Source organism: Halichoerus grypus, chromosome 6 (assembly GCF_964656455.1).
Source record: "Halichoerus grypus chromosome 6, mHalGry1.hap1.1, whole genome shotgun sequence".
Classification (NCBI taxonomy): Eukaryota; Metazoa; Chordata; class Mammalia; order Carnivora; family Phocidae; genus Halichoerus; species Halichoerus grypus.
The window spans coordinates 95,254,959-95,270,284 of record NC_135717.1 but is presented as its reverse complement, the minus strand read 5'-3'; the positions used below and the strand labels follow the sequence as shown (position 1 = coordinate 95,270,284).

At 39.3% G+C, this 15,326-nt stretch overlaps 2 protein-coding genes across 4 annotated transcripts in view; both read left to right on the top strand.

Annotated features, from left to right (window-relative positions):
• LOC118527529 (ATP-dependent DNA helicase Q1-like) overlaps window positions 1-15,326 on the top strand; it is a 336,638-nt gene that overhangs the window by 25,776 nt on the left and 295,536 nt on the right. Inside the window, exons 5-9 of one of the 2 annotated variants that reach the window (XM_078075738.1) lie at window positions 2,139-2,305; window positions 3,225-4,414; window positions 5,128-5,283; window positions 6,359-6,564; window positions 7,148-7,239. In XM_078075738.1, coding sequence (XP_077931864.1) covers window positions 2,139-2,305; window positions 3,225-3,305 — 248 coding nt within the window. In that variant the 3' untranslated portion in view covers window positions 3,306-4,414; window positions 5,128-5,283; window positions 6,359-6,564; window positions 7,148-7,239. The remainder of the gene's footprint in view (window positions 1-2,138; window positions 2,306-3,224; window positions 4,415-5,127; window positions 5,284-6,358; window positions 6,565-7,147; window positions 7,240-15,326) is intronic. The other variant, XM_078075739.1, reaches the window with a different exon arrangement.
• The window catches only part of LOC144382351 (cationic amino acid transporter 3-like), a 100,420-nt gene that overhangs the window by 25,745 nt on the left and 59,349 nt on the right, over window positions 1-15,326 (top strand). The window lies entirely within an intron of this gene.

The following is a 15,326-nucleotide window of genomic DNA, read 5'->3' as shown; positions in this document are numbered from 1 at the left end:
GAAAGACAACTATCATATGATCTCACTTATATGTGGAAGTTAAGAAACAAAACAGGATCATAGGGGAAGAGGGGGAAAAATCAAACAAGATGAAATCAGAGAGGGAGACAAACCATAAGAGACTCTTAATCATAGGAAACAAACTGAGGGTTGCTGGAGGGGAAGGAGGTGGGGGGATGGGGTAACTGGGTGATAGACATTAAGGAGGGCACGTGACGTAATGAGCACTGGGTATTATATAAGACTGATGAATCACTGACCTCTACCTCAGAAACCAATAATACATTATATGTTAATTGATTGAATTTAAATTAAAAAAATGAAAAAAAAGTCTTTAGTGCCTGGAGACATGCTTGACAGGAATAGATGAATCTTGGACTCTTTCCTTCCCCCTGCTCCTCACTCTGCCTCCTTTAGGCCCATATCCCAATTGTCACCAAGACTTACGGGGCTCTGGTTCTTGGGTTTCTATTCAGTCTCTTCCTTCTGCTCTATCCTCATTGTCATGCGTTGTTTCCTATTCTTACTGGGTCTCTGGTCTGCTGCTGCCATCTTTGAACTAATCTTCCTTTCTTTAGTCTTTGCCTCTTCCAGCCCATACTTTGCACTGCCACCAAAAGATGAATCTATTTATATCCCTTGTGCGCTTTAAAAATTACATGGTGACTCATTTCCTATAGAATAAAGTCCTAGCTCCTTAGAATCAATGGACCATGTTGTTCCCAGTCTTACTTAAGCCTGCCTTTTTATGCTCTTCAGGGTAACGGTATCAGTCAAGGTGCAGGCAGGGAAGCAGAGCTACTGTGAATGGCAGGTGATCAGGGATTTATGTTAGGAAGCAGACCCCGTACAATGGTGTGAGGAGCAGGGGATGTGAAGGATGGAGGATCAGAGAAAAGTCCCTGGTTTCCTGAAGCACTGGTGTGGGAGATCAACTGGAGCTTGTAGGGGAGTCCAACTGGCATGGCCAGTGCCAGAGGGAGCCACAAAGGGGAAGCTCGTGAGATGTCTCTGGTAAGCGCTGTCCTCTGAGTAGCTGTCAGCACTGTGGGTCTGCTGCCAAGCATGTAGTGGGGCCCGTTGGTGGGCAAGGCCTACAGTTGGGAAGAAGAACTGAAGGAAGAGTGGAAAAAAACCAGGACAAGCTAGAATTGGCTGGGCACCTCTGCATCTGTCCCTCATCCCATCTGCCTGGAGAGGTCTTCAGAGAGTCATGGCAGCTGGTTCACTTCTGCCTGCCCTACCTTGCACAAGGTCCTCTTTTGGGCCAGCCCTCACCTGGAGCCATACAGGGAACGTGGTTCCCAGCTTCCTAGAGTGGACAGTAGATGCACCCAGCTCGACACCCTGTGAGTTAGCCCGATGGACCTGCTGGCTGTTGTCTGACTATGACAGGTCATTTCATGCCGGCGTCTTTGCAGTGAATGTGCTTTGTCCCTGCCTGGTGGTTTCTTCTGCCCTTCCTAGTGAGTTTCTCATGTCCTTCAAGACCCAACTCAAATGTTAACCTGCTTGAAACCTTCACGACTTCCCCAACCACAACCTTCTCTGTTTTCATAGAAGTCCTCTAGCTTTGCATTTAGCAGTTTTGACCACAGTTCCTTTCCACTTTCTCCAAGTAGTTCAAGTACTTAAGGACAACTCATCTAGTGATGGAAACATTCATGACAAATATGAGCCCAGAATGGTTTCCTGGAAATAAGTTCTATAAAAACCAGCACATTCACCAAAATCTTTCTGGTGTGATTTTGCCACACTTGGAGGATAGTGGTGGTAGCAGGGGTTTGGCTGATGGCCTCTTTTACCTCTTGTCAGTTTTAAGAGATTCCACACGCTATGGCCACTCCCACTGTCTCTTGGAGCCACTGGTCAGAGGGTGCAGACCAGCGCACAGCTTACTGGAAATGTGTTAGTATTCCCTCTCTTCAACAGCGAGTTCGCCTGCGGGCCAGAACAGTGTTTCTGAAGAACCAGTCAGAAGTAGCCTGCCTACTCTGAAAGGCCAGGCAGCCAACTGCAGATTAGATATCTCGAGCTGGGGAAAGAAAATCCAGCAACCATTGCTTAACTGCTTAATGGTCAGATGTCATTTACTCCTTAAGGGTAGAAAGTGGGCCACTTGTTTTTTTCTTTTCCAGATTACAAGGCACTTGGTGTCTTGAAGCGGCAGTTCCCTAACACCGCACTAATAGGGCTGACTGCAACCGCGACAAGCCATGTTCTGAAGGATGCCCAGAAAATACTGTGTGTGGACAAGTGTTTTACTTTCACGGTTTCTTTTAATCGGCCGAATCTTTATTATAAGGTGTGTAACTTCTATGTCAGTTTGTTACTTTTGTGAAGGATTGCAGCTGAGGTTGCCTTTTCATTATGTTTATTTACATGAGTAGCAGTTAACTCTGTTTAAAAGTTTTTAAAATCAGGAGGTGATTATAAGCAGATCAGTAATTAATGCTTTCTTCATGTATCTCTGTTGCTGCATAATCCTTGGCTGGGTTAAATAAAAGACATCGCCTTGTGAAATTGATGCACATTCTTGTGCAGGGATGGAGGGAAGGTGAAGATTGATACCAAGGACCCTAATGACATCTCTATTGAAGTCACTTAAAAATAACTCAACATGGGGCGCCTGGGTGGCTCAGTTGGTTAAGCGGCTGCCTTCGGCTCAGGTCATGATCCCAGGGTGCTGGGATCGAGCCCCACATCAGGCTCCCTTCTTGGCGGAGAGTCTGCTTCTTCCTCTCCCACTGTCTGCCGCTCTGCCTACTTGTGTTCTCTATCTCTCTGTCAAATAAATAAATAAAATCTTTTTAAAAAATACAACATTAATACGCCATTAAAGATTTGCTAATATTCTCTTTAGATTATATAACTTAACAGCTGTTTTTTCATTGTTTCTCATCCTTTTAAGAATAGACAATATTTTTCTGAGTTTTCACTGAAGTTATTAATGCCATGTTTTATGTTTTTATAAAAATAGCATCAGAAAATAAAAATGTCTCCATCTTTTTAAGTTGTTCACTGCTTCTGTGCCTCCTCGTCCCTGGCAAATTCACAACCAAGGATCAAGAAGAGCCTGGGAGGTGGCAGGGTCAGAGGAGGTGAATATAAGAGTAAGAGAAAAAGCACTGTGCCCATAAAAGCATGGCACCCTGAGAGTTGTAAGCAAATGGCTACATGGATGGTCCTATTAATATACTGTGTGATAAGTTAGCTTTTTCTAGATTCGGCAGAAGCCCTCCAACACTGAAGTTTTTATAGAGGGTATTGTAAAGGTCATTAATGGGAGATACAAAGGGCAGTGAGGTAATATGAAAACAAACCAACTTTGAAGACTGAGAGAGAACTTTTGAAAAGTTATGAATATTACACTAATCTACCAATGAATGATTAGCAGCCAAAAATATTAGTATATGGCAGAAGATACTTGAAAATGGTATGATAAAGTGAATTTGCTTGGTGATCTTAGAAATTGGGTGTGTCATTTGCTCATGGGACAGATTATAAGAGTCACACTGTTTGATTTATTTTTGTTTATTTACACCTAATAGCTTTAAGTAGTGGACCTAATGACATAATGCTAATTATCAACAGCACATGTTTAGTAAGTATCCACTGTGCATAAGATAGAAGGTTAAACGTTGATTTTCTGAAGGAATGTAAAAAACAGACCTTTAATAGCAAAGGACACATTAAGGAATAAATAATACATATTGAATGAATTAACTGTAGATGGAGTTGAGAGTATTTGTCTATGTGTTCCAGGATTAATGCATAGACAGGTGTTACTAAAGCACAGAGTTTGTGTAAAAGTAGCATTTCAAAGCTCTTCTACAGATTTTCAGGAGATATTAATGGTGTACTGGGTGAAAGGAGCTCCAGGGTCAAATTTGAGAAAGACTGCAGCTCTTTATCCCTCCCGGAGCTTCACAGGGTGTATCAGTCAGCACATGAGAAGTTTAGGCCAGCCCTGCAAATAGAGAAATCTGTTACCTGTGTTCAGTGCAGGTCCCCAGTCACTTGCACATGAAACTTTTCACATCATACTCGAGAGAAAAACTAGGTAATGGGAACCAACACTGGGGGCCCAGGGCTTATTTGTGCTTTAGAGCAAGCTGCTGATCAAATCTTGGATTATACCAGAAAGTCATATATGTTCAGGACCTTGGAATCTTTTCTAAATCTTTTCCCCCCATGCATTGTATTAATCAGTATCTTGAATGTATGTTAAAAAATTATATATATCTAACAGTTGGACGTATTTTACTACAGGAATATATTGCTTCTCTTAGACTCCAAGCAAGTTACAGTTAGTTTACAGAAACTGGGAATTCACGCAGGAGCGTACCATGCCAATATGGAACCAGAAGATAAGACCAATGTTCATCGAAGATGGTCAGCCAGTGAAATTCAGGTTAAGTATATATCTTCAATAGAAGTCTAATTAACATTTTAAAATATTTTAACTTGATTCAATTAACATATAATGTTAAACATTTTAATTACTAGTGGCAACGGTAATTAAACAGGTTGCATTTGGTATGGGAATTGATATAGCAGATGTGAGGTTTGTTATTCATCATTCAATGAGTAAATCTATTGAAAATTATTACCAAGAGAGTGGACGTGCAGGTATGTATAACTCCTATCCAGAAGTACCTTTTAACAAAGCTTTTCTAGAAAACACACTATAGATGAGGTTTAACGATTCTGTGTTTTTATTAGCTAGTATTTTTAGAACAATGAAGTCTTTTTTTGCAGTTTTATACTTATTTGTACTTATGTACTTAAATGCTTATCTTACTTATATGGGAGTGTTATGAATTGTTTCCTGTGTTTGCTAAGATAATTTGATGTTCATCTTTGCCTTCTGAATTTTTAATTAGTGGTTTCAAATTTATAACTTCAATAACTAGATTATTTATGCACATATTTTTTAAGCTGATTGTTGATGTTTCTTTAGTCATTTTTTTCTTTTTATAATTTGAGGGCAGTTGCTACAAATTACCTTGCACATCTCTGAAATTTCTAGATGTGATATATTTAGACTATAAAGTGTTGCCAGCTGATTTTATATATATTATTTTTGCATATTTTGAAATTTTCAAGTAATTATGCAATCTCAAGATTTCTCACACTATAGGTCGAGAGGACATGAAAGCAGACTGTATTTTGTATTATGGCTTTGGAGATATATTCAGAATAAGTTCAGTGGTGGTGATGGAAAATGTGGGACAACAGAAGCTTTTATGAGATGGTATCATACTGTCAAAACATAAGCAAGTAAGCCACATACATTTTTATAACTTGTTATTTAAACATAAGCACTATATGAAAGTCTATGAAATTACTTTGAGTACTTGCTCAGTAAGTAAATACACTGGTAGACTATCAAGGACAAACCTGTAAAAGCAAATGTCTGAAGGGTGGGAACCAGTACATGAACCCTCAGGATCTGTCTTAATTCAAGAAGAGATATTCTCTCTCCCTGATAATCCTCCAAAACTATTTTTTATTGTTCTTTCTTTTTTATTTAAGTAAAACAACCATATTGAGATGATTTTTTTTAATTGAAGAATAATTGACATACAATATTGTATTAGTTTCAGGTATACAACATAGTGAATCAGTATTCATATACATTTTGAAATGGTCACCACAGTAAGTCTGGTGACCCTCTGTCACCCTACAGAGTTGTTACAATATAATGGACTGTATTCCCTCTGCTGTATATTTTATCCCCTGATTATTTTATAATTGGAAGATTGTACCTCTTAATCCCCTTCACCTATTTCACCCATCCCCCTTTTATTGAAAGTTTTGATCTAAATTGACAGTGCGTCCAAGCCTTTTCTCTCTGGCTCTGGCATACAGCTGCGTGCTTTACTAATTCTGAAAAGGTGTATACGGTTGGCATTTTGAGAGCTGAGCTAGGTAACAGGTACCATCTCACCAGCTGATGGGTTGATGAAATAGTTCAGAGCAGGGTTAAGTTTTTCCTTAAGAAGTAAATTTAGGGGTGTCTGGGTGGCTCAGTCGGTTAAGCATTTGCCTTTGGCTCAGGTCAGTGCCTCAGGGTCCCTGCTCAGCAGGGAGTCTGCGTCTCCCTTTCCCTCTGCCCCTCCCCCCACCCCACCTATGCCCGCTCATGCTCTCTGGCTCTCAAATAAAATCTTCAAAAAAAAAAAAAAGAGAGAGAAAGAGATTTAAATCTATTTAGGGTGGTTTTAGACCTTTAGGTCCCTTTTCAGTAGTAGTCATCTTTATACTCTTATTGCCATCCTAAAAAGGATTCAAAAATTTTGAACTGATAAGCAGTTACTGGACAGTGACAGAAGATGTCATTTCTTTTCTATAGGTGGTGCAACAATCTAGATAATAAGAAAATGAAAATTTCCTTAGATATCCAATAAACTCTCAAGAAGCGTATTTTGGGATTTAGAGTCAAACTGATACTGTAAAATACAAGAAAATGCTTTGATATCAGGAAGATTCTCTTAATAGCTGCAAAATACTGAATCTCAAAGTGAATCCCAGACAACTTCTAAAAGCAATGTTTATCAGGTACATATGGAAAAAATTGTATGTAGTAGGCAGAAGAATAGTTCCCCAAAGCTGTCTACATCCAAATTCCTGGAAACTGTAATTTACCTTCCATGGCAAAAGAGAATTAAGATTGCAAATGTGAATTAAGGTTGCTAATCAGCTGAGCTTAAAATTGGGATATAACCCTGGGTTGTTTGGATGGGTCCAGTATAATCATAAGGGTCCTTAAATGTGGAAGGAAGCAGGAAAGGTCAGAATGATACTTGTTGGCTTTAAAGATGGAGGAAAGGGGGACATGAGCCAAGGAATACACGAAGTCTCTAGAAACTGGAAAGGACAAGGAAAAGATTCCACCCTAAAGCCTCCAGAAGAAATCCATCCCTGCTGACACCTTGATTTTAAGCCAAGGAGACCCATGTCAGACTTCTAACCTGTAAAAATGTAAGATAATAAATCTGTGTTGTTTTAAGCCACTAAGTTTGTGGTAATGTTAATGACAGCAATAGGAAACTAATATAGTCTATAACTCTGTGTTTTGAAATAGGCATTCTTAAAACTTCTTAGGTCATTTAATAATTTGTATCTCTAAATGTGTTTGCAGGTGTTACTGCATATTGATAGCTCAACATTTTGATGAAGTGTGGAATTCAGAAGCATGCAACAGAATGTGTGATAATTGTTGTGAAGACATTGGTGAGTTCACAGTTTTTCTAATTGAAGTAGTGTTACATTAGCGTCAGGTGTACAACGTAGTGATTCCGTAAGTCTGCGCACTGTGCTGCCCACTACAAGTACAGCTACCGTCCGTCACCGTGCAGTGCTGTTACAGTACCTTTGACTATATATTCCCTGTGCTGTACCTCTCACCGCATGACTTACTCATTCCATGACTGTAAGCCCGTACTCCCACTGCCCTTCATCCATTTTACCCATCCCCCCACCTCCCTCCCCTCTGGCAAACATCGGTTTGTTTTCTGTATTTGTGGGTCAGTTTCTGCTTTTTCTTTGTTTATTCCTTTGTTTTGTTTTTTAGGTTCTACATACAAGTGAAATCCTGTGATATTTGTCTTTAACTTATTTCACTTACTACAATATCCTCTAGGCCCATTCATATTGTTGCAAATGGCAAGATCTCATTCTTCTTTATGGCTGAGTAACATTCCATTGTATATACATACCACATCTTCTTTATCCATCCCTCAATGGACACTTGGGTTGCTTCCATATCTTGGCTATAAACATAGGAGTGCATATATCTTTTAAATTAGTGTTTTCAATTTCTTTGGGTAAATACCCAGTGGAATTACTGGATCATATGGTAATTCTATTTTTAATTTTTTGAGGAACCACCATACTGGTTTCCACAGTGGCTGCACCAGTTGTATTCCCACCAATGATGCAAAAGGTTTCCCTTTTCTCCCCATCCTCATCGGCCCTTGTTGTTTCTTGTCTTTTGGATTTTAACCCTTCTGCCTTGTGTGAAGTGATATCTCACTGTGGTTTTCATTTGTATTTCCCTGATGTTTAGTGATAGTGAGCATCTTTTCATGTTTCTATTGGCTATTTGTATGTCTTCTTTGGAAAAATGTCTATTCAGGTCCTTTGCCCATTTTTTAATTGGATTATTTGGGGCTTTTTTTGGTGTTGAGTTATTAAGTTCTTTATCTATTTTGGATACTAACCCTTTATTGAATATGTCACTTGCAAATATCTTCTCCCATTCAGTAAGTTATTAGTTTTGTTGATGATTTTCTTCATTGTGTAAAAGCTTGATGATCTTCTTCATTGTGCAAAAGCCTTTTATTTTGGTGTGATCCCAGTAATTTATTTTTGCTTTTGTTTCTCTTGTGTTAGGAGACGTATCTAGAAAAATGTTGCTATGACCAATGTCAAAGAAATTACTGTCTATGTCCTCTTCTGACATTGTATGGTGTGAGGTTTCATGTTTAGGTCTTTAATCCATTTTGAGTTTGGTTTTGTATATGGTATAAGAAAGTGGTCCAGTTTCATTGTTTTGCATGTAGCTGTCCAGTTTTCCCAGCACCATTTATTGAAGAGACCATCTTTTTCTTTCTTGTATTTTCTTGCATCCTTTGTCATAGATTAATTGACCATAGAAGTGTGGGTTTATTTCTGGGCCCTCTATTCTGTTCCATTGATCTGTGTCTATTTTTGTGCCAGTAAGATACTGTTTTGATTATTACACTGGTGGTATATCTTGAAATGTGGGATTTGAAATCCAGCTTTGTTCTTCTTAAGATTTCTTTGGCTGTTTGAGGTCTTTTGTGGTTCCACACAAATTTTAGGATCATTTGTTCTAGTTCTGTGAAACATGCTGTTGGTATTTTGATAGAGATTGCACTGCATCTGTAGATTGCTTTGTGGAGTAGGTATTTTACCAGTATTCTTCCAATCCATGAGCATCGTCTTTCCATTTGCTTGTGTAATCTTCAATTTCTTTCATCAGTGTTTTATAGTTCTCAGAGTACACGTTCTTTTGCCTCCTTGGTTAAGTTTATTCCTGGGTATTTTATTATGTTTGGCACAGTTGTAAATGGAATTGTGTTTTTAATTTATTTTTCTGCTACTTCATTAGTGTATAGAAATGTAGCTGATTTCTGTATATTAATTTTGTATCCTGTAACTTTACTGAATTCGTTTATTCTAATACTTTTTGGTGTAGTCTTTAGGGTTTTCTTTGTATAGTATTATGTCACCTGTAAATGGTGGCATTTTAACTTCTTCCTTACCAATATGGGTTTCTTTTATTTCTTTTTCTTATCTGATTGCTGTGGCTAGGACTTCCAGTACTATGTTGAATAAAAGTGATGACAGTGGACATCCTTGTTTTTGCTCCTGATCATGGAGCAAAAGTTGCCACTTTTTCACCATTGAATGTAGGCTGCAAAATCTTCAAGTATGGCCTTTATTATGTTGAGGTATGTTCCCTCTAAACTCACTTTGTTGAGTTTTTATCATGAACAGATGTTGAATTTTGTTAAATACTTTTTCTGCATCTATTGAGATCATATGGTTTTTACCCTTCCTCTTATAAATGTGTAATTGATTTGCAAATATTGAACTATCCATGTATCTACAGAATCACTTCTACTTGATTGTGATGAATAATCCTTTTAATGTATTGCTAAAAGTGGTTTGCTAATATTTTGTTGAGGATTTTTGCATCCATGTGCATTGTGGATACTGGCTTATAGTTTTCTTTTTGTCTGTTGTCTTTGTCTGGTTTTGCTATCAGGGTAAGTCTGGCCTCATGGAATGTATTTGGAAGCCTTACTTCCACTTCTATTTTTTTGGTATAGCTTGAGGAGAATAGGTATTAACTCTTTTTTGAGTGTTTGGTAGCATGTACCTAAGAATCCATCTGGTGTTGGACTTTGTTTGTTGGTAATTTTTTGATTATCACTTCCATCTTGTTACTAGTAATTGGTCTATTCAGACTTCTATTTCTCCCTTATTCAGTTTTGGAAAATTCTATGTTTCTAGGAATTTATCCATTTATTCTAGGTTGTCCAATTTGTTGGCATATGATTTTTCATAATACTCTCTTACAGTCCTTTGTATTTCTGTGGTGTCAGTTGTTACCTCTCTTTCATTTCTGATTTTATTTGGCTCCTCTCATTTTTTCTTGGTGAGTCTGGGTAAAAGTTCATCAATTTCATTTATCTTCTCCAAGAACCAGCTCTTGGTTTCCTTGAACATCTTTTTTTCTTTAGTCTCTATTTCATTTACTTCTGCTTTGATCTTCATTATATCCTTCCTACTTATGTTGGGTTTTGTTCTCTGCTTCCTTTGGGTATGAGGTTAGATTGTTTACTTGAGATTTTTCTTGTTGCTTGAGGTAGGTTTATATTGCTATAAATTTACCTGTCATAGAACTGCTTCTGCTGTGTCCCAAAGATTTTGGACCATTGTGTTTTCATTTTCATTTGTCTCCATGCATTTTTTAAATTTCTTCTTTGTTGACCCATTGGTTGTGTAGTAGCGTGTTTTTTAGCCTCCACGTGTTTGTGTTTTTTCCAGTTTTTTTCTTGTGATTGATTTCTAGTTTCATACTGTTGTGGTCGGAAAAGATGCATAATATAATCAGTCTTCTTAAATTTATTGAGACTTGTTTTGTTCCCTAATGTGATCTGTTCTAGAGAATGCTCCATGTGCACTTGAATGTGTAATCTGCTATTTTTGGATGGAATGTTTGTATATATCTGTTATGTTCATCTAGTCTAACATGTCATTCAAAGACAGTATCCTTTATGACTTTCTGCTTGGATGATGTATCCATTGATGTAAATGAAGTGTTTAAGTTCCCTATCATTATTGTGTTACCATCCATTTCTCCCTCTATCTGGTTGTGTTTACTTTGTGTATTTTTTTCTTAGCATTTTTTTAAGTTTTTATTTATTTAAGTAATCTCTACATCCAGTGTGGGGCTCAGACTAACTGACCCCAAGACCAAGAGTCACATATTCTTCCTACTGAGTCAGCCAGGCGCTCCTGCTTGATATATTTAGATGCTCCTATGTTGGGTGCATAGGTATTTACAATCCTTATATCCTCTTGTTGGATTGGTACCTTTATCATTACATAATGTTCTTCTTTGATTCTTGATACAGTCTTAGTTTTGTTTGTTTGTTTGTTTTTTAAAGATTTTATTTATTTGACAAAGAGCACACAAGCAGGGGGAGCAGCAGAGGGAGAGGAAGAAGCAGACTCTCCGCTGAGCAGGGAGCCCGATGCGGGGCTCGATCCCAGGACCCTGAGCCAAAGGCAGACGCTTAACTGGCTGAGCCACCCAGGTGCCCAATACGGTCTTGGTTTTAAAGTCTATTTTGTCTGATGTATGTACTGCTACTCCGGTTTTTCTTTTTGCTTCCATTTGCATATGTTTTTCCATTCCTTCACTTTCAGTCTGTATGTGTCTTTAGGCCTGAAGTAAGTCTCTTGTAGGCAGCATATACATCTGTCTTTGTTTTTTTAATCCATTCCATCACCCTGTGTCTTTTGAGTGGAACATTTAGACCATTTACATTTAAAGTAATTATTGATAGTTACGTACTTACTGCCATTTTGTTGATTGTTCTTTGGTTGTTTTTGTAGTTCTTCTCTGTTCCTTCCCTTGTTCTCTTTCTTTGTGATTGCTGACTTTCTGTAGTATTTTGTTTCACCTTCTCTTTTATTCTTATTCTTTTTCATTTCTTTTTACTTTTTTGAGTATAGTTGACACACAATATTATATTAGTTTCGGATGTACAACATAGTGATTCAGCAACTCTATACATTATGCTGTGCCCATCACAAGTGTAGCTACCATGTGTCACCATGCGACACTGTTACAGTACCATCGACTATATTCTGTATACTGTACTCTCCCCCCCCTTTTTTTTTTTTTTACCTATTCTAGGTTTGGCGTTTGTGGTTATATATGAACTTTGGGTTCATATATAACATCCTAAGTATAAAGCAGTCTATATTGAGTTGATGGTCACTTAAGTTTGAACACATTCTAAAGGAACTTCTTTTTTATTCCCCCCTCCATGGTTTATATATATGTTGCCATGTTTTATATCTTTTTATTCATAATTTCCTTTAGCACTTCTTGTAATGCCAGTTTAATAGTGATGAATTCCTTTAACTTTTGTTTTGGAACTCTTTATCTCTTCTTCAATTCCAAATAATCTTGCTGGTTATCTTTTTTTTTTTTTTTAAGATTTTATTTATTTGACAGAGAGAGAACGAGCCAGAGAGAGGCAGAGGGAGAGGGAGAAGCAGACTCCCTGCTGAGCAGGGAGCCTGACACAGGGCTCGATCCCAGGACTCTGAGATCATGACCTGAGCTGAAGGCAGCAGCTTAACCAACTGAGCCACTCAGGTGCCCCTTTGTGGGTATTTTGAGTGCAGGGGTTTTTGTTTTGTTTTTTTCCCTTCAGGCCTGCAGTTTCTGCTGAAAAATCAGTTGATAGCCTTGTGGAGTTTCTCTTGAACATAACTTTTTGTTTCTCTCTCACTGCTTTTACAATTATCTCTTTAGCCTTTGACATTTTAATTATGTGTTGTGGTGTTGAGCTTCTTGAGTTTATCTTCTCAAGGGGCTCTACGTGCTTCATGAATCTGAATGTCTGTTTCCTTCCCTAGGTTAGGGAAGTTTCCAGCTATAATTCTTCAAATAAATTTCCTACCACCTTCTCTCTTCTCCTTCTGGGACCTCTATAATATGAATGCTTGTTCACTTGATGCTGTCCCACAGATCACTTAACGGAACCTCATTTTAAAAAATTCTTTATTTTTGGGGGGCACCTGGCTGGCTCAGTTGAAGGAGGATGTGACTCTTGATCTCCGGGTCGTGAGTTCAAGCCCCATGTTGGGCATAGAGTTTACTTAAGAAAAAGAAATAAGAATTAAAATATTTATGTCTGCTGTCAGCTTGGGTGCTTTCCATTACCCCATCTTCCAGATCATTCTTCTGCATTCATTAATCTACTTGTGATTCCTTCTAGTGTTTTTTCTTTTCAGTTGTATTCTTCAGCTCTGGTTTTTTATATTTTCCAGGTCTTTGTTGAAGTTCTCACTGAGTTCTACTCTTCTCTCCAACCCAGTGCCCATCTTTATGATCATTACTTTAAATTCTTCTTCAGGCACATTGCTTATCTCTGTTTCATTTCTTTCTTTTTCTGAGGTTTTGTCTTGTTCTTTCATTTGGGGCATATTCCTTTCCCCATTTTGCTTGACTTTGTGTCTTTCTATGAATTAGGCAGAACAGCTACTTTTCCTAAACTTGAAGGAACGGTCTTGGTATGTGGTTGTCCCCTATGTAAACTGTATATACCTGGTGACTTTTACTGGCTGGCTGGAGCTGTGGCTGGCATGGGTTGGGGATTGCAGGGTGCTCCATACTGGGGCTGCGCTGGTGGAATGGTTGGAGATTAAGTGGGTGTGTGCTGGCGGTGGGTCCTGAGGCTTTTTGCAGAGGGTGCCCTGGCAGGACAGCTGAAGGTAAATGTGTTCAAGCTGGTGGCTCTCCACACAGAGGATGCTCTGGCAGGACAGCTAATGCTGAAGTGGGTGCCAGCTAGTGTGGTCCCTGGGCTCTGTGCACAGTGGCACCCTGCAGGACACCTGAAGCTGAAGTGGTTGTAAGCTGTGGGTGGTCCCAGGGTTCTCTGTGCAGAGGACACCCTAGGAGAATGGCTGAAACTCAAGCGGGGGTAAGCTGGGGTGCTCTGGAGTGTGTGGAAGGTGCCCTGGGGGGGCAGCCGTAGCTGAAGTGGTTGCTGCCTGGTGGGTCCCTAGGTGCTTTGTGCAGGGCGCCAACTGGGAAGGATAATTATAGCTGAAATGGGCATGGACTGGGATTGCCCTAGGGTTCTCTAGACGGTGCACTGGAAGGACAGCTGAAGCAGGTGTAAGCCAGGTTGTGCTGGCCAGGCAGCTGGATCTGAAAAAAGGCATCAGCCAGGGGTGCCCTAGAAAGCCATCTGAAGCCAAAGCAGTGCAGGCCTGCAGTGTTCCAGGGTGCTTCGTGCCTGCCTCAGTGTGGCAAGACAGCTGCAGCTGTAGTGAGCACTGACCAGGGCTGTCCTCGTGTGCACCACCATGGGGCTGCCTTGGTGGGACAGCTGGGGCTGGTGAGGTTTGGGGGCCCAGGGCTCACTGAGGTGGTAGGCTGATAGGGCGCCTGGACCCTGCTCCCATCTATGCTGTCAAGGTGGTGGGGGAACGTAAACTGTGGTACTCACTGGACCCTCCAACCCAGAGATAGTTAGCAGGGTTCAAGAACTATTTCCTTTATATTCTGGTTGCTCTTTTAAGCCATGGCTTTTATTTTCTGTGGCCCAGGTAGACAAATCTGCTCCTGGTACCTCGTTACTATCCTCTGCACTGCAGTTTGCAGCATCGGGGGTGGGGTCACCCTTTGTTACCACCTCGCAGTCTCTCTCGCTGTTCTCTAGGTGGTCTGTGTTGTTGTACGGAAGCTGTTCAGTGAGCTCTCAGTTGTTCTTCAGGAGGAATTGCCTATAAATAGGTGTAGATTTGGTGTGCCCATGAGGGGAGTTCAGGATCTTCCTGTGTCACCATCTTAGACTGGAACATTCCCTAGTTCATTGTTTTTAAATTTTTATAGGCTAATATATATAGCTAGGACTACATGGGGGCAATATTAGACCCCAAAATGGATTAAGCAAGCTGTGAATAGCATTTTCTAGATTCAAAAGTACTCAAAGTTTTAAAACAAGGTAAATAAAAGGAAAAGTGATACGTGTATGCATCTATTTTATATTGCTATACTAAGGGCATGTTTTTAAGAATTGAAGGGAGAGGTGTAAATTCCTCTGAACAGAAATACTATTTATATAAGAAAAGGCTAATCACTAATACTTTATAGCCCCTGATTGGGAAGAGAAATTTAATGCAAAAGAGAGATTATAGTCAATCATTTTTGAACCAGAGAATGGCTAACCACTCGTAAGACACTAATTTAGCAGTATTTTGGTGCTGCATTTTAACTTTTTTCATCCTGTGTGTATGTTGTGTCTGAAAAGCTGGACTAACCAGTTCCCCCTCACAGAGTTCTGATGCCTTGGTGGGTGAAGGTCATTACAATTTTAACTTTGCAACTAGAGAAACTTGTATATGCATTTATTATACTGCATTATACTGACCACATTAACAAGAGTCTGATATATATAAATTAGGGTGCTAGAATCAATAATTAGGAATATCTGACCAGGACATTCTTGTCTCTAAATCAGAGTACCGAGGAAGCC